Below are 19,538 nucleotides of genomic sequence, written 5' to 3'. Positions count from 1 at the left end.
ATTGCTGCTATGTTTGGTTTACTGGAAAACCATAGATGATATAACCTTGTGGGGTTACTTTACTGAGCAATATTTCTTTACTAAAGTATACAAATGGATTTAACTTTAATTTACAATAATTTTGTTGATGCATATATAGTTAAAGTAGACAATTTTCGGGTTTTTTTTAACAATGGAGGCTTTCACTGTTCTTAGGTTTCCAACCAAGTAACTCGTACCCACCCAAAAAAAAAATAGACCGTTTAAATAGATGTTAAAATTAGCCAATTTTATATAGTTCAGATTTAAAATTTTAATTTTTGGATGGTTTAGATTGGTTTATGTAGAGTACTAAAATTTATGTGTGAAAAAGCGTTTTATAAATTTTTTGGGTTAATTTTTGTCGTTTTCCCAGATGGGTCGTATGTAAACTAGAAACTCTCTTTCAAACACAGAAGATTAGACTAGTTTGGTGGTGTACCATTTAAATCCCACCGAAGACTTGAAAACGGCACCGTATTGATGCGTTCCCACATAAGTCCGTTGTAATTTCATTAGATTAGATAGTATGGCATTGGATGGATACAGTAACCAATGGTAGTATGATCCTTTTACGGTATATATGTAAGGTTCATTCATGTAGGACTTTTTCTGAAGAAACACACACACACATACTCCATCTAGGTATACTTAATTTGAAATGTACACATCATACCATATTTATTCTGGTGGTTCTGACTGAATCCTTTTAGCACAAAAACTAAAAGTCGAAAACTTGTACCACACCGAACTAAAAAAATTATTGTCCATGCCTATGATCCCTCATACAAATTAAATATGGCATTTTGCTTGTTTTCCTCGGACGTGTTACTTACTTGATCCCACCACAGTTTTTTTTATTTACAATAGTGACCTTTTTTTTTTTTGATAAATAAAAAATCAAATTAAATGCATAAAAGGTAATACAAGAATATGACGTTGATGTCATATAGTTTCTGAAAGTTCTTTAAACTTCAAAGTAATAGTGACATTTCTTCGTCCATAAAAATATGTTCCTCTCTAGTGGTGACTTGTGTCAAACTGTCCATCACTCGTGCCACCTAACCATCTTAATTATACTCAAATTTCAAACTCACCGAGAGTCTTTGAGTAATTTTTGTCACACTTTTCGTTAAAAACATAAATGAGTACATTAGATTAGTTATCACTTATCAGGATATCAAATCCTGACTATAATCCACAAACGTGGCCTTGTATTAACCAAATTAAAACGTACGTGGCCCTGGTAATTTACTCTATAAAAGATAAATTAACATTTACCACATTTAGCCACTATATATATGTGATGTATAATTAAAGACACTAAAATAAACATATCATATAATAAAGAAAGAATTATGAAAGAAGTGTAACTTACAAAAAATTTGTCTTCTATCGACCATAACATCTCATGTCATCCAACATTCTAAACCGCATATCTTACCTACCATTCACAAATATCCTAGCTACCACCGTTGAATGAAAGAAAATATCCCGAGTTTCCGAATAATCGGCTAGTACGTACTGAAATAACTGAGTTTCTAAAGTACGCAACATAATAATATGTATATCACTTTTTTGTTTGTTTAAATTGTTAAGGAGTTTAAATCTCTAATTTGGTTATAGCATTGTGGTTAGGAGCTTCGCATTTTAGGGATCTTCACAGTACATACATACCCACCACATTCATATCAAAATGTAAAAAACGTATACATAGATGGTATTTTTTTTAATATTAACTACAGGATTTTGTCACGTCACGTGTAAGCTCGGACTACATGCAAAAAACGTCAAGGTGCCAAATTTAATGAATTGTAGCTTTGGATGCCGGATTGTTCACTTGTCCTATGAACCAACACACTGGAAAAAAAAAGTATTAGTACAAAATTTTAATATAATACTGTATTAAACAAATCAATTTTTATCTAATCCCCATAAATGAAAACAAATCAGTTAAGAATATAAAAATAATTTACTAGGGTTACAATGATATTAAGAATGTATATTATTTTTAAAAAAATAAAAAATAACTGTTTCATTGATAAAAAAAAAACTATTTGCAGTACAGATTTGATATTATTTTATTAATAACTAGCACAATTATTTATATAAATACATATTATAAATAAACATTAAAAACAAATATATCATATGAATATATTTATAAATGTAAATATTTTTCTTTATTATTAGTGAAATAGTATTTTCATTTATTATTTATCAACTTTAAAACCCAAAAATTATTTTGAATTAATCATGTAAATTTTTGTTCATTAAAATAGTAAAAAGACACATTTAAAAAGTAAATGATTTATGAATGATTTTAACATAGAGACATTTGTTATAAAAAAAACATGTTTAACATAAAGACATTTGTAGCTTTAAAAATCATTTTACTAATTTCAAAAACAGGCATGGATTTGATTTAAAGAAAAAACATCCCTCTATATAAAGCTTTCTTTGTTAATCCTCATTTTTCACTTACCATTCAAAGCCAACACACTATGACGACTCTCTTCCTGACGGTAGTCCTTGCCACTGTCCTCTTCTGCCTCCTCTTCCTCTTCTCTCGCCGCCGCAACCCCCGCCTCCCACCAGGCCCAAATCCATGGCCTATCATCGGAAACCTCCCTCACATGGGCCCCAAGCCCCATCGAACTCTAACCGCCATGGTAACCACTTACGGTCCGATACTCCACCTCCGATTAGGTTTCGTGGACGTCGTGGTCGCCGCCTCTAAATCCGTGGCCGAGCAGTTCTTGAAAATCCACGATGCCAACTTCGCTAGCCGGCCACCTAACTCAGGAGCCAAACACATGGCCTACAACTACCAAGATCTTGTCTTTGCGCCTTACGGACAACGATGGCGTATGTTGAGAAAAATTAGTTCTGTTCATCTTTTTTCGGCTAAAGCTCTCGACGACTTCAAACATGTTCGACAGGTAAAACCATTATTAACGTTATTCTCATTTTCTAACCACCTATTAATTTTGTGATCATGTCGTTTCTATGTTTTTGATTTTCTATGTTTAATGTTTCGGATCGATTTCAGTAATCCGAAATTCAAAACAAATCGAGATTAGTGAATCCATTGGTTTATAGTTCCTAGTTAGATTATTTAGGTTCTGAGATGGTTATGTTGGAAAGATCTAACTACGATTAAAAGAAAAGAAAAACATCACAAAACAGAGTAAATCTGAACTGTGCAGGAAGAGGTTGCAACACTAACGCGGGAGCTAGCGCAAGTAGGCACGAAAGCCGTGAATTTAGGCCAGTTGGTGAACATGTGTGTTGTCAACGCACTTGGACGAGAGATGATCGGACGGCGACTGTTCGGCGCCGACGCCGATCACAAAGCCGAAGAGTTTCGATCAATGGTGACGGAGATGATGGCTCTGGCCGGAGTGTTGAACATCGGAGATTTCGTGCCGTCACTCGACTGGTTAGATTTACAAGGCGTCGCTGGTAAAATGAAACGATTACACAAGAGATTCGACGCTTTTCTATCGTCGATTCTGAAAGAGCACGAGATGAACGGTCAAGATCAAAAGCATACTTCTATGCTTAGCACTTTAATCTCGCTTAAAGGAACTGATTTTGACGGTGCTGGTGGAAGCTTAACGGATACTGAGATTAAAGCATTGCTATTGGTTCGTAATCGTATATTAATTACCAATTTCTTAAGATATTTATAAGTAAAAAAAGTAATGATTTTTTTTTTTCTTTTGGTATTTATTATTACAGAACATGTTCACAGCTGGAACTGACACGTCAGCAAGTACGGTTGACTGGGCTATAGCTGAACTTATCCGTCACCCGGATATAATGAACAAAGCCCAACAAGAACTCGATTCCGTAGTGGGCCGTGATAGGCTCGTCAACGAGTCAGACATTTCTCAGCTACCCTACCTTCAGGTAACGGTTCACTCTAACCGGTAATTTGGACTTATTTTTTGGTTTTACGAGCAATATTTTATCCGGTTTTGGTTTAAAACAGGCAATTATCAAAGAGAATTTTAGGCTTCACCCACCGACACCACTCTCGTTACCACACATCGCATCAGAGAGCTGTGAGATCAACGGTTACCATATCCCGAAAGGATCGACTCTGTTAACCAACATATGGGCCATAGCCCGTGACCCTGATCAATGGTCCGACCCGTTATCGTTCAAACCCGAGAGATTTTTACCCGGTGGTGAAAAAGCTGGTGTTGATGTTAGAGGAAGCGATTTCGAGCTTATACCGTTCGGAGCCGGGAGAAGAATTTGCGCTGGTTTGAGTTTAGGGTTACGCACGATTCAGATATTAACGGCGACATTGGTTCACGGATTTGAATGGGAGTTGGCTGGAGGAGTTACGCCGGAGAAGCTGAATATGGAAGAGAAGTATGGACTTACTCTGCAACGAGCTGTTCCTTTGGTGGTGCATCCTAAGCCAAGGTTGGCTCCGAATGTTTATGGACTAGGATCGGGTTAAAATCTAAGTTTGCTTCTCGGACAAGACATAGGGCTTGCGCAAAGTTAAAAGATTTAAATGGCGTAATTTGATCCGGAGTAAGAAAGTGTAACGCCAAATGAAGTAATCAAATACTGTGTGTAACCTATAATGTTTGTTTTGGCCTTTGGGAAGTAATCCACACAGTAACCTGTAATCATATATATATAATAGCAGAGTTTTCTATCATCTTAGAGCATCCACGTCAGCAGCAAAAATTTACAAATTCGTTGGGCTTTGTATAAGCCTAAATCATAAAATTTTAAGTCGAGTTGATATAAGCTCCTCCCGTCCGTTCAATTAGAGCATACTTATTATTGCACATACCATCATTTAGGGTGTCAAGAAAAATAATTAATAATATTTGGGAAAACGTCCTATTTCTCCCTCGGAACTATCATATCGTATTAGATCCACACCGAACTTTGACCTCGTTCTATAGCTCCTTCGAACTTAAGTCGTCCACCTATTTCTACCCGAATCCATAGTTCTATTGCTATTTTCTCTTCGGATTAAAACTTCTCATCTAATTCTCCATAAATTTGGTTTATACGGTTTATAATTGGTTTAATATTTGCTTAACTAACTAATAAATCCTATTAACCGGATTAAATCTTATTTCAACCCGATTTTAAAATTAAACCCATCAAACCGGATGAAGAAAGCTGAAAATTTAACCACAAAAAAATAAAGCTTAAAAACAATTGAGAAACCTTTGCATAAAACTCATTAATCTCTCGTCAGCCAAGGTAGACTAATCCTTTGGATTTTGAATTGAGGATTTCGATTATGTGGGTTATTAGATAGAAGAAGACTGGGGAAAAACTTTTGGGTCTTGTGGCAAATTGGCAATGATGTGATTTTAGCATAAAGTTTGCTGTTTTGAGAAGAAGATGGGATCTGGGCGGAGCAAATCATGTTGTGGCTCGTCTGTGGTGAGAGGAGATGATGATATCGATGTGGCTTAATCTCCTCTGTCGTCTTCTAGTGGTGGTGAAGCGGAGAAGATCAAAGAGTCTTTGTGTGGTCTTCACTCTTCTTGTCTTCACGACAATGACGATGATAATAATGATGACCAGGTCTGGGTTTTTTTTTAATGTAGTTTCGATTGTTTTATGGAATTAGGTCAAAATCATGAGTCTTGATTTCTTTAGGTGTGTAATGGATGGATAAGGAATGGTCATGGAAGTGATTCACGGCGTAGAATGGAATCAAGGAATCAAAGAGATGATTCAAATTGCTATGAAAATTGACCGATGAACAAAAATCTTAAAATTTGCCCAGAAAAAAAAAATCTGAAAACGAAAGACGTGGGTAACATCGACGACACTAGATTGGTTCATCCTTATCGACAGATTATCAAATCTCAATTGAAATGATTTTTGGTTAATTGCAATGATTTTCCAATGTACTTTTGTAATTTTGAAATCAAAATTCACAAAATAGTAATTTTTTTTTAGTTTCAAAAACCGGGTGAAGAAAAATATGTTAGACATATTGTTTACGGGTCGGGTCAAATTTTTAATGTTGTCTGGTTTGAAAAATTGGTTACATACCAGATTTGTGTCGGTTTGTTAGTAAACCGTTTAAACCAAAAAAATTGGAGAAATAGCAATAGAATTACGAATTCGGGTAGAAATAGGTGGACGACTTAAGCTCGAAGGAGCTATAGAACAAGGTCAAAGTTCGGTGTGGATTTAATACGATATGATAGTTCCGAGGGGGAAATAGGACGTTTTCCCATAATATTTTAATTGAATTAAATTATTTTATTATTTTTTAATTTATACAACCAATCATATGAAAACATGTGGTAAATTCAGTGTCTATAAGAATCTGGGCAGAGAGACTAGTGCCTCTTTTCTCCACTTTTTTGTCATTTTTTTATTTTATTTTTTGTTTTCATCCTTGGGAGTATGTGCAATAATTTCTCCACTTTTTTGTCATTTTTTTATTTTATTTTTTGTTTTCATCCTTGGGAGTATGTGCAATAATCTTGCTCTTATCAGTACCGTCTTAAACTTAAACGGGCCTCTGTCCAATTAAAAAAAATCTAAAATTCTTTAATAAATTTTTTTTTTTTGAAAAAATTGGACCCTTTTGCTTAAATTTTTTTTTTGAATATTGTGATAAACCCATGGCATTTGCCTACTCTGCCATGGGGTAGAGACGGGCCTGACTCTTATATTCTCGATCTTTACCTCTAAGCAGAAATCACCGTCGCTTTCGCTTCCGTTGCACTTCTCTTTGCGGTCGTTTTCCGATACTCCCTCTCGAAGTTTCTCCAATGTCCTACCGATCTCCAATTCTCCGGTTTACTTCTCGAGGGCTATTTGTTTTCACCGATGACTGCGTCCGTCGCTTTGGCTCNGTTGATTTGAGAAGCTTAATTGAGCAGAACTTCATCCCACCCACCTCGCATGTGACTAACTATGTTGTTCTTAAGTTCGGCAATCATTCTGATCACAAAGTAAGTTGAATCTTCACTCTTATTCAATTTTTATTTTTTTCTCTCTTGTAGGTTCCCACTTTGTCTCCCCTCTTCCATTCTCCTTTCGTTTTCTTTTCTTCATTCCATTTTTTTTTCTTTTACTTCTTTGAAATTCAAAGTGTAGGTGACAAGACGAGCTTGTCAGTTGTATATATATATACACCTAAATATCAGATTAGTTATCAAACACAAAAGGAGTTTAACACATTCGTTACTATTTATAGTTTGTTTATTACGGTTTCTAATATTATATTATATATTTTTCTACTCTAAAATTTTGTGGATAATTAATTATCCAGCTATTGCTGGATGTATAAGTGGGAGTGAGTGTATTTACATGGTAGTATAATAACTCAGATTGTGTTGCAGACGGAGGATATGGTGAACAGCAACGGAATACTAACAGATCAATTGGTTGATGAAGAACCATCTTTTCACAAGTAATTTCTAAAAATTCCAAACTTTTTTGTCTTTTTTTGGTGCATTGTGTTCTTCTGGACTGTAAAGAACCTAAATTTCGTATTTTTAAGATATCTCGAAAGCAAAGAGTTTGCTGACAAGTATTGAAGGTACGAAGATGGGTTTAAGCAGTTTCTTGTGGAGAGGTACTTCTCTGGAGGTTAGTTTTTTTTCATATTGTCTCCCATTGGTTATTTGGAGTCGAAAAGTTCATAAAGATTTGATCTTTTTTGGGTGTTATTGTTGTTTTTTCAGATGATATGTATGAGGAGATAACAACAGTCGATGGTGCAACCATTTATTGATCGTCTTATTTAATGTACGGGAACCCGAGGTTGATGAGTATCTTAAAGTGGTGGAGAGGCATGCTTATGGTTTGCTTCCTGAAATGAAAAAAGATGGTCAGTTGCACTTTTTTCTTCTGTGTGTTGTTCGAAACTCCTGCAGTGGTGCTTAGTTTCATATGTTTGGTTATGTAAAACTGCAGAGTATGAAGTAAGAGAGGATCCAAATCTAAACAAATGGATGGAGGGAGGACTGGATGTTATCATGTTGCAGTTCTTGAATATTGATGGGATCAGAACCATAGGCAGTGTTATGGGGCTGAGCATTGCTCTCGATTACTACGGCGGGCTGGTAACTATGTTAATCCATACATATATATATTGGAATGTGAAGAATGAATTAATTAAAAGGAAAAATAACCGTGGGTGAGCAATCTGTTTTGTATAGTAGCAGAATTTACTGACATAAACCGTCGGTTGGAGAAAACAGGAACATTTACAATGACTAGGAAAAAGCTGTTCCAGTTGGTTGGAAGGTCTAATTCTTATCTGGCTGATGTGATTCTGAAGCTTGGTCTGTTTGAGAGGTAAAGAAGTCGAGAGGGAAGAAGAATGGATGCCCTGTCTTGGACAAAGCATCCGCAACAAGGATCTTTTTTAAGGTAACCTTTGTCATTGCATGTGTGTTGTGTAGTTTACACGTTTGAGCATAATCTATCAAATAACGAACGTGGCGTGATTCATCAGATGTGTCCGAAAATGGGTATTCAATCGAAAAGTTCAGGGTGAGTCTCGCTGCTTTAAATTCTTTGTACTTTATAGTGTTCTGGGGTTTGAGAAAGTATTCATTTTTTTCTATGGAGAAAGTTAGATTCCTAGGACTTGAGAGTTCAGGGGTGAGTTACTGTCTTTACTGTACTTTTATAGTGTTGTGGGGTTTGCGAAAGTATTCATTTTTCTATGACAAAAGGGTCAATGGCTAGGACTTTAGAGTTTGGGGTGAGTTACTGCCTTTATTGTACTATATAAGTGTATTGTGTTTGAGAAAGTATTCATTTTTCTATGCTTTAAGAGTTCCGGGGGTGAGTTACTGCCTTTATTGTACTCTTTAGTGTTTTGTGTTTGAGAAAGTATTCATTTTTCGATGGTGTAAGTTCGATTGCTATGACTTGAGAGTCTTCTGTTTCTGATTTTTTTGGATGCTTTTATAGGCGCGGAGAACAAAGGCGTCTTTCATTATTCACAAGCAGGCACAAAAATGGGAAGAACAAAGATGCCAATGAGAAATCGAACAAAGAAAAGCTCAAATGTGTATCATTTCCGCCAGGGGCAGATGCTATTCTACATGACTTAATTACTCATTATCCACCTTGTGACGGAGACACTGCTGCCACATCATTTAACAAGTACTCCGGGCACTCGGGTAAACAAGGACAATGGAAAGATGATTTTTTCGGGAAACCAAAGATTAGCAGTGAAGAGATTCTAGAAATGGTGGCGTCTTTGAGTTCTAGACTTAAGAAGGACAAAGCTCTTAAGGAGGTTAGGAACACCCAGTTGTTGAGATGTATTTCTTTTGTTTGAAAGGACTGTAATATTGATTCCTTATCCAGAATACAGACTGAGAAGTTATAAATCATGCCAAGCAGCAGCAAGTGAAAGGAAATTGTTTTTGTTGATTTATGTTACAGATCGCGAAGCTGCGGTCAAAGATTCCCATCACTTCCTTTAGAGACGCAATTAGAAGGTTCTTTTTTTTACACCAGATGTTGGACATGTAAATTTATGTTACCAAGCTAATTATTTTCCTTATAAATTAGTTTTATTTTAATCAAACACATCTTTTCCTTTCAGTCTGCTACTACCATAGAAGGATCCACATTCAATGTTAAGTTTGTAAATTCTGTCGTGATTCCTTATCAACAAAATAAAATAATAAGACAAATTTTGCCACCCAAGAAATCGGAAATTCACTTAGTTTACGCCCACACCACGAACTGAATTGAACTCCGTCAACTGTCTCCTCAAGATTAATAAAGAATCCTCGACAATCAAAACCATAAACTGCAATCGGAGGATGAAAATATTGCAAGCCAAGTCCGTACAATCAGAGGATGAAAAAATGAAGAAGAAAATAATTACAGAACACTTTGAATTGAGAACATAACCAAAAAAATCTAAAAAACAGAATAAGTTAGACCCAATACTAAAAAACAAATAGGCCCATCAAGTGAAATAAAAAGCTTTCGATAATTGCCTATTTAATGAGCCATTTTAACCAAATGGTAAATCAGATAAAATACTACTAGAATTCGGCTAAAAAACCTCAAACTTTCCAAAAATTGCCAAAAAAACATAATTTTTTTTTTAATAAAAAAAAGCATTCAACTTTTGTTGACTTTCAAATATAATAACAAACTTTTCATTGACTTCCAAAATCAACACATTGTTTATAAAAACTAACAGAAAATTTAACGTCATTAACAACACGTTTACTGTTGGGGTTAAATCATATGATACCCTTTTGAAATTCTTAGTTTTTAGAAAAACTACATTACCAAAACTCTAACTAGAAGTCTGGAAGTGCATAAGAAAGAATGTTTTCATGAGATATATAGGTTTTTTTAATAATATACCAATAGATCTATATAAGTTGCGCGAGGTTCTCATCCCTAGTGTATTTTTAAATTCAACAGTACTTGTGTGTGTTTTTTTCTTCACATTAGAGCATAATAAAACATATCTTTTCTATTTTTTTACAGTACCGCAGTTGTATTAAAATCTTTTCCTTACAAAACCACATGCATTTAAACTTCTAGATTTTTTTGGCCAACAAAATCAGATTTTTCCCATTATTTCATATATAGGTGGAACACCACCACCTGCAACTCTGTATTTCTGTAACACATGTTACATTATACATTCAGTTGGCGTTTTCGAATAAGTTATAAATAGTAAAATCTTTGTAGACAATAGAAAATTACGAATAGTAATTTTTTGTACCATCCTAATAACCTGTTTACATCTTTAATGATAATTACTTTCTTACTTTTTTTTTTTATCAATTTTTTGTACTTCAGTCCTAATTACTTCTAAATTTTTATAAGCATCAAAGGGTTTGTTGTAATTTCAAATTTTCAAAAAGGTGTACTTACAAGTTCGGGTGTGTTCACACAGAGAGCTACGATAATGGGAAAAGCTGACTCAAGAAGGGGCTATAGAAGAAACAAGAGTCACGGAACAAGTAGTCACTCTCAATCTCCAGTACCGCTTGGCATCTCTCTCTCTCTCTCTCTCTCTCTCTCTCTCTCTCTCTCTCTCTCTCTCTCTCTCTCACTGTCTCCCTTTTCTCTGCGTTCCTTTGTGCAACCTATCTCTTTCTTCTTCTCCTCCAAAATTAGCATAAGATATCTCTCTCCCTCTCAACAAGCTTAACAGTGACATTTGTATATCTGGACTCCATCCATGGCTGCTCTGGTTCTCTATCTCCTCACTCTCCTCATGGCTGGTCATTCTAGTAAGAACACTCACTCTTCCCTCTTATTCCTTAAAGTGTTTATTGTATGGAACGCAGTTTCAGTCTAAGCCTTTAGGTTCTTGCGCCTTACCAGTTACCATTACTCTCCTCTGTTTTTTTCTTTTGTACTTTGGTAGGTGCCTCATGGTGTGTGTGCAAAACAGGGCTGAGTGACTCAGTGCTACAGAGGACGTTAGACTATGCCTGTGGAAATGGAGCTGATTGTAACCCAACTCACCCAAAAGGGTCTTGCTTCAATCCTGACAATGTTAGAGCTCATTGTAACTATGCTGTCAATAGCTTCTTTCAAAAGAAAGGTCAGGCTTCCGAGTCTTGTAATTTCACCGGTACTGCTACTCTCACCACCACTGATCCCAGTAAGTTCCTCAGATCCAAGGCCTTTGGTAACTAGGCTTACAAGAAATGGTATTAAAGATTAGAGTATACTAGAGATTCAAGTAGAGACTAGATTTGAGATATTTTTGACATTCTTTTCTTTAATGTGTGAACTTTTTTGTCACAGGCTATACAGGATGTGCATTCCCTTCAAGTGCTAGGTACGGCTCTTTGCTTCCAACACATTTACTCTCTTAATGGCTTTATCTAGAAATTGAAGGAGAGCCAAACAAAAAGATACTATCATCTGTATTTAATAATCTACACTTTAATTTAATGGTGGATTAACTGTATTTACTATACTTTAATTGTGGATTAACTAACTTCTAATGCTTATTTGTGGGAAAGAAAAAAAAGTGGACAAAAAGCTTGATTTGGGTCAAAAGTGCACTTTGTTATTTTATTTTTTTACTAAACTTCTGATCACATCTCCAAAAGTTCAATTGCCTTCTTTGGGATTATAAAGTTTGAACCTATGATTAGTCATTAGTGTATTTGACATGTTTTTATTTTGTTGCTTTAATCTGCGTTGGTCTACACTTTTCTAAAAGAATCCAGACACCTCTTTTTGTTCGGAAACCACATTAATGATGAATAAAAATCTTATACTTGATTTTATATGGAAAATAAATAAATATTAAGTATTAACTTTAAACGGAAACAAAACAATCAAGGCCTAATCAAGATAACAAATATTGGATATTAGGTAGTTGATTATGAGTATGAGAGTATAACTGTTTGTTTTACAGTGGTTCTAGTGGAAGCAGCAGCAGCACTGTGACGCCAGGCAAAAACAGTCCAAAAGGAAGCAGCAGCAGCAGCAGCACTGTGACGCCAGGCAAAAACAGTCCAAAAGGAAGCAGCAGCAGCAGCATCAACACATTTCCCGGTGGAAATTCAAACAGTCCATACACTGGCACACCAACTACCGGATTATTAGGAGGCAATGTCACTGATGCTACTGGAACCGGGTTTAACCCGGATTACTCAACCGAAAGCTCCAGTTTCACGCTCCATAACTCTTACAGCCTTCTCTTTACCAGCTTGTGGTCTGTCGTCTTGATGATGCTCTGAAGAAGAATCGCTGTTGTTTTCTTCTTTTCAGCCAAAAAAATTATGTTATTTATGTTACTGTTTTGTTGTATTAGAGATGATTATAATCCGGACTTCGGTTGGTTTTTTTTATTTTCCGGTTTGAGAAAACGGTTCTAAATGTTCTACTATAGATGGTTTGGTATGAATTCTTTAGCGTTTTTCAAACGGTTTAAAGTTATGGTTTCGTTCGGATACTGATAGGGACAGAGAAGTTAAACCTTAACTAATAAAACACATTAGGATTCAGTGATTCACTGTTGATTAGATTTCCATTTTTGTGATCCGAATTGAACGATGTGATTAAAGCATCTTAAATACTGTATGCATGGTTTTGGTTTGGTTTTATGTGGTTATGAAAAATTGAAAACACTCTGATTGAATTAGCGTGTTCCCTCGACAGAACGTAAAACATTAAATTGATGACTTGTTAAGAAAACCGCTTCTTCTTTTACTTCAAGACTATCAATCAATCTCTNTTTTTTTTTTTTTTTTTTTTTTTTTTTTTTTACTTTAATAAATTTATGCCAAATCCATAAAAAAAATACTCTATTGGAAGATCTTTAAGAAAACGAAGAAACTATGGTGAATCTAATTGTAAGATCCTCACACTCCTTTCGATTAAATAACGATTTCAAGATTTGTGAATAGAGAGACCCAGAAATTATATATAAACAAACAATACTGTTATTTTATTAATGTTTTAGTGTTTAGATTATCGGGTGTTTTGTGTTCTGCTTCTTGCCTTTCTTTAGTTTGATCGAGTCTCTGTGATTTTGAGTTATGAAAACCTTAAAGACTAAAGAGTTTCTGATTAATTAATCTTGAATTCTTTTTTTGGGATCATACTGGGATTATTCTTCTAAAATACAATTGGTTTTTGTTGTTTCTTGTTCAAGAAGACCACTGCTTAGAATATTTTACAACTGTTTGATTGGCTCATCATCAAATACTACAAGATTCTAGGGATTATGTTAGATTGAACCCATCGTCTTTCTTATGATGTTCTTCTTGAAAATTCCGCAGATTCAGAAAAATTTGTTAAGCATGATCATCGTACTTCGTTATAAGTCAGGACTTAAAATCAAAATTGTGATTAATTAAAATCTCTGGTGATTTATTTGATTTTTTTTTTTCTCTTTTTGCTACATAGGAGGAGCCTTGTCAAGTATGTGGGGATGTTGGCGTTAAGGATTACATAATGACTTGTTTCAGTTGCAGAAAAGTCAGAGAGCATATGTATGACAAGTTTCACTCCTTTGTATATTTTTGTTAAGCACTCTGTTACATGATTATTGTGATTATCATTCTTTCTGTTCTGTATCTCTCTGCAGCTACTGCGCAAGAGTCTGTTTGCGATCTGTCCCCCACATTTGGCTATGTGAAGTGTGCAGATCCCCAGCTCGCGTATCGCAAATATCAAATCTTAAAGACAACTCATCTAGTAACGTTAAGGAAGAAATTTCTACACCGGTTCCTCAACGTAGTACTTCAGATGGGGGCCCTATAATTCATCAGCCTCTTCATGGACTCATGTTGCTGTCACATTCATGTCCTGATAAAGGTGATTTATAGAGTTTATGCATGTTATAATGCTTAGTCCTTTATCTTATCTACATGAGGTGCCTAATTTTGTTTTTTTGGTAGCTTCTTTGGTGTCCACTGATACATCTCTAATCAAGAAACATCGACCAAAAGTTTTGGATTTTCCTTCTCCAAAAAGAAAACGTAGGACGGTTCGGCTTGCAGGTGAGAACCACGATTTGTTGTTTGATTCAATTTCTGTTAGAAAATGAGATTATGATAATTGTGTGCTTTTTATGTTTAATTATAATGTGATTTCGTTGTCAAAAAAAAAAAAAAAAATTATAATGTGATTTCTTTGGTTTATTTTTGTAGAAGAAGATATTGGAAAAACTAAACTTCAAAGACCTCAAAGCCCACATTCTTGTGCATTTCATCGAATTGATTAAGTCATTTTTCTCCAGAGCTTCTTTGATGTAGTTGCTTAAGTCTGTAACTAAGATTTATTTGGGTTTTATTTTTCTTGGATCTCAAGTTACTTTTCAAGCTAGGTAAGAATATAATGGGCTTTACTGACATGTGACTTGATCACATTGACAATATTCCTCATTCTTACTTTATTTCTTGTTATAATCCTGAAAATTTGTGTTTGGTTTAGCATTAACTTTTTGCGCAAATAAATTTCGCGGGTTTTAGAATATTTTAAATAATTAAACATAACAGGATTTTAAATTATTCCGCTATTTTTATAAGAGATCGTTAGAATTGTTATTTCGCTATAAACACAAAATCAGTCAAATTTTATCTTTTAAACCATTACTTCTATTTCTCAAATTCTAAAACATAAATAAAACTTATCATCATTTACCAATTTTTAGAAATATGTAGCTACTTAGATTTTATTATTAGTGTGTCAAATTGTCGATAATTTTATTTTGTGATTGTTTCAATTTATAATTAAACTATTTTTTTTTTGTAATAACAATAAGGTTTTCATAAATATTTATAATACTTCCTTGTTTATCTGAATTTTTTAAACATTTTCATTTCTTATTTATGAGCTTAAGTACATTTTGTTTTTTTGCAACAACAACTAACTAGATTGACTCATACAAGCAAACATGAAGAAGATTGTCTACATTGTTTACATAGCTTAATTCATCTTTGACTTTATTTTATGCAAGCACATTTTTACCATTTGAGTAAATATGGTGGCACTTTAACTTCAACTTTTTTTAGATTGTTTAATTTCATTTTCAAAAATCAAAATATCTTAAATCATCACATAAAATAATGCATTCACATTGCAATTATGTTAATTAATTAAAAAATTGATATAAATAAATGTATATCCATAGTTTGTTATCATTAACTAAATAAAGTATGTATTTTTTTCTTTCTAGATAACAATTTACTTACTTGTTTCATGACATTTATTGCTTAATTGAATGCTAAATAAGTTTTGTAAGAAAAAGGACACATATCATAATACATATTAGATATTTCACAAAGAGTGTCATTTAAAAATTTTATTTTATTTTTACAATTGTTGTTTTGTATTCTTAATCTTATTTTTAAGATCAAATCTCAATTCAGATTACTAATAAAAAAATAACTTTATTTATTGTATCATAGAAAATACTAGTTATGGTTAGGAACTAGGTTGATGTTGAATACTGTGTAGAGGAGGATCATGATAGAGTTCCTCGTGTTGAGCTCTATCCTCCTCAGTCTCAGTCCAGTGTTGTTCAGCGTGAAAGACTTGTTCTGCCTAATCTTCTACAGTGTAGAATTTTTAAAGAGATGACCCTTGAGGAACTTGATACCCTTAAGGTCACAGCGCAGTTTGTTGGGTGGTATGGGGATGATTTTCAGGGGCATCTCATGGAAAGAGTGATGGCCAACCATCAGTTTGAGTTTATGAAGCCAACTGATTACAGGTTCAGTTTTTACTGCGAGTTGTCGTTGCGTTTTCGCAAGTATTAAACCCTCCCAAGTGTTTGAAAGAAAAGATGAGAAAGAGTGCCGCTTACATGGACACCGTTCTTGACGGGTTTCTCCATCTCATTGAATGGGATCCTATCGAGTTGCATAAATGGCTGGAGGGAGGGATGAGGACTATGACTGGTTGGCATGCTTCTGTTTCCAAAGATTTTGTCAACGAGGAGGAAGAGGAGGAGGAGAATCAAGAGTTGCCATTAGGGCATGTGCATCTCAATGAATCTCGCATTAATGAATCTTGCAATATAGAGAAATTTAAGAACTCTTTATTGATTTTGTAGGTTCATTGGTGAAAAATTCAATGAGTTTCTCATTCATACAATATTACTATTTTTAATATAATTTTATTTAAATATTTATTTTGTTATTTTGTTTTTGTATTTTTATCTTAATATTATTAATATTTTTTTGTATCAACTAATATTAATTTAAAATACTATAAATATATAATACAAGATTAAAAAGAGAACTAGAACTAAATTAGGAAAACAATCTCTAGTAAAATGGCGACTTTTCTCTCTAAGGGCGATCTTGAAGGCGATTGTCGGTTTCTCAATCGTCGACGTGTTCTTCTACTTCTTTCTCCCTTAAAGAGTGTTTTTCTGACCAAATTAACCAGATTTCGGGCAGTTTTTGGCGGTTGCTTTCGGCAACAGTTATCTGTTGGCAGTTTTATTTCCTCAATTTTAATGGAGGATAACTGTCTTTAGAAACTGCCATGGCAAAAACACTATATATCCAACAGAATCACAATCAACAACCGTCATCAAGTTACTTTCATTGTCTGTCTTTCACAGACACTATTCTCTGGTTCCATAATGAGTGACTATATCCGCAATTCTCTCCAAAATCTTGATTTGGGGATTAATGATGCCCCAGTCACACTTCCATCTGAGTTATGTGGGAGGGTAATCAACGACAACCGATTCTCTCTAATTGTGTCTGTTGTCAATCCGAAGAAACAAAATCTACGAGCGGTGGTTGGCCAAATGCCACACATATGGGGTCTACCTGATGCTTGTCGCGGAAGAATATTGGGGAATGGGAAGGCTCTGTTCATCTTTAAGACGGAAGAGGCTCTCAATTTGGTTCTCCGACGTGGTTTGTGGGCCTTCAATGATTGTATGCTCACAACGCATCGCTGGTATCCAAACATCTCCGAGGCGGCTATGAAGATTATCCCGTTTTGGATTCAAGTGCGTGGAATCCCGATTCCGTATCTTAACTCTGCCATGGTCAACTACATCGGCAATCAGATAGGAGATGTGGTTAATGTTGATTTTGATGAGAATGCCAATCTGGTTGAGTTTGTAAGGATTTGCGTCAACTGGAACATTGATATGCCACTACGGTTCCAAAGAAACTACTTATTTGGTGGGGATGAGAACACCATTCTGAAGTTCAAGTATGAAAGACTGCGTAACTTTTGTTCTCAATGCGGGTCCCTACAACATGATGCCAAAGAGTGTCCTCTCACTTTCGATGACAATCCAGATGAAGATGCGCATGATGGTGATGATGGCTATGATCCAAATGATGACGAGAATCCAGATAATGACAGTCCTGGTGGTCAAGACTCTGACACAAACACTCTACAAACGATTGAACCAGATGGTGAGATACCAGGCGTGGGTAAACCAACCACAAACCGTGAATTCATCATCACAAAATCAGATGATTCTTCAGTTCCAAGTGTTTTCAAAGACAATGAATTAACAGCAGAGAGACTACGTTACCTGTTCACCAAGTATGCAAGGAACAAGGACCAAGAGACGCAACATTCATTCGACAACAACACTGCAGAAAACAGAGGTATGTACATTACCAAAAGATCTCGTAATGATATGGAAAACTACTACCAACAATGTGAGGAAGCAAAAGATCTGATGGTCCTGAGTCAGATCAAAAAGAAAGGAAGGGTAGAGTCTACAGGATCCTGCAGTGGCACAACATTGGACGGAGGCGCAGGGGGCCCGGTACCCCCATATCCTCCATGAGAGTCGTCTCCTGAAACTGTCAGGGCATCTGTGCGCCGCTGACACAATCTCGACTTAAGCATCTATGTCGTATTTTAAAACCACATTTGTTGTTTTTATGTGAAACTCTAAATAATTGTTCAGTTGTGTGTGATTTTGCTTCTGAATCAGGATTTAATAATGTAATAACTGAACCCCCTCAAGGAAGGAGTGGAGGTTTAGCAATCATGTGGGCATACGATGTTTCTTTATCCTCTTTGTATCAGGATGAAAGAATTATCGATGTACACATTGACTTTAATAATACTAGTTTCTATTTTTCTGGTGTGTATGGTGATTCGGTCCCAAATCGGAGACATTTCTTTTGGGATCATTTGGAAAGTATAAGTGAAACAAGACACGATCCTTGGATTCTTGCTGGTGATTTCAATGAAATCTTAGGAAATCATGAAAAAATAGGAGGACCTTTAAGGGAAGATTGGACGTTTAGGAGATTCAGAAGTATGCTCTCATTATGCGATCTGTCTGATCTAAAACACAAAGGTGATCGGTTTTCATGGGTCGGTGAACGAAGAAACTCTACAATAAAATGTTGTTTAGATAGAGTACTAATAAACTCTCAGTGGTCTGCAACCTTCCCTGCTGCTGAGGCAGAGTTTTTGGAGTTTAATGGATCTGACCACAAACCTATACTAATCAACTTCGAACCTTTGAAAATGGTTCCTCACAAGCCTTTTCGCTTTGATAAACGTTTGACAAACATTGAGGACTTTGACCAAGTAGTGGAACAAGGATGGAATTCCTGCAAATCACTAGCTGTTTATTCCATCAGTGACCAAATTACTCGATGCCGTCAAGCAATGGCCAGGAAAAAACACAGCTCAAATTTAAATGCAGCGAGAAGAATAAATCACTTCCAGACTGCTTTAAATAGAGCTATGGAAAGCATATACATCAATGAGAGGAGCCAGATTCCATTATTACAAAGAGAACTCAGACTTGCTTACAGAGATGAGGAATTCTACTGGAAAAATAAAAGTCGAAACCAATGGCTAACCTTGGGTGACCGTAATACAGCCTACTTTCATGCAAGTACTAAAACAAGATATTCTCGAAATTATATTTCGTCCATCCAAGATGAATCTCAACAAGTGCACAAGGGTGATAAAGAGATTGGTGAACATGCTCAACAATATTTCTCTAAAGTATATCATTCCAGTAGAATCCCGGTATCACTTATCGATTTCGGAGATTTCCCATCGACAGTCACTAAGGAGATAAACAC

The 19,538-nt window shown here is 35.2% G+C and overlaps 3 protein-coding genes and 1 long non-coding RNA gene across 12 annotated transcripts; all 4 read left to right on the top strand.

Annotated features, from left to right (window-relative positions):
* Positions 2,481–4,702, top strand: LOC104708304 (flavonoid 3'-monooxygenase). Its single transcript, XM_010424850.2, has 4 exons — positions 2,481–2,960; positions 3,228–3,668; positions 3,763–3,933; positions 4,016–4,702. Exons 1-4 carry the CDS (start codon positions 2,523–2,525, stop codon positions 4,493–4,495), a joined length of 1,530 nt encoding a protein of 509 aa, XP_010423152.1. The 5' UTR covers positions 2,481–2,522; the 3' UTR covers positions 4,496–4,702.
* Positions 6,891–9,601, top strand: LOC104708303. Of its 8 annotated transcripts, none has more exons than XR_754758.2 (8): positions 6,891–6,983; positions 7,374–7,444; positions 7,535–7,623; positions 7,719–7,864; positions 7,951–8,409; positions 8,495–8,532; positions 8,959–9,289; positions 9,439–9,601. It is a non-coding gene; the product is annotated as an uncharacterized LOC104708303 (long non-coding RNA). The 8 variants fall into 8 exon arrangements; XR_754762.2 differs by lacking the exon at positions 9,439–9,601 and having other exon boundaries at positions 7,951–8,099; positions 8,238–8,409; positions 8,959–9,425; XR_754761.2 differs by lacking the exon at positions 9,439–9,601 and having other exon boundaries at positions 7,951–8,099; positions 8,199–8,409; positions 8,959–9,425.
* Positions 10,896–12,920, top strand: LOC104708302 (PLASMODESMATA CALLOSE-BINDING PROTEIN 2-like). Of its 2 annotated transcripts, XM_010424849.2 has the most exons (5): positions 10,896–11,264; positions 11,402–11,641; positions 11,788–11,821; positions 12,410–12,420; positions 12,466–12,920. In XM_010424849.2, the coding sequence occupies exons 1-5, from the start codon at positions 11,213–11,215 to the stop codon at positions 12,732–12,734; spliced, it is 606 nt and encodes a 201-aa protein (XP_010423151.1). In that variant the 5' UTR covers positions 10,896–11,212; the 3' UTR covers positions 12,735–12,920. The 2 variants fall into 2 exon arrangements, with proteins under 2 accessions (XP_010423151.1, XP_010423150.1); XM_010424848.2 differs by having other exon boundaries at positions 10,901–11,264; positions 12,410–12,903.
* Positions 13,260–14,936, top strand: LOC104708301. The gene is made up of 5 exons (XM_010424845.1): positions 13,260–13,349; positions 13,906–13,991; positions 14,087–14,316; positions 14,400–14,501; positions 14,652–14,936. The coding sequence occupies exons 1-5, from the start codon at positions 13,335–13,337 to the stop codon at positions 14,723–14,725; spliced, it is 507 nt and encodes a 168-aa protein (XP_010423147.1). The 5' UTR covers positions 13,260–13,334; the 3' UTR covers positions 14,726–14,936.

The sequence above is a fragment of the Camelina sativa genome, chromosome 8, assembly GCF_000633955.1.
Source record: "Camelina sativa cultivar DH55 chromosome 8, Cs, whole genome shotgun sequence".
Taxonomy (NCBI): Eukaryota; Viridiplantae; Streptophyta; class Magnoliopsida; order Brassicales; family Brassicaceae; genus Camelina; species Camelina sativa.
The sequence above is the reverse complement of the archived record's forward strand: the minus strand, read 5'-3'. Positions and strand labels throughout refer to the sequence as shown.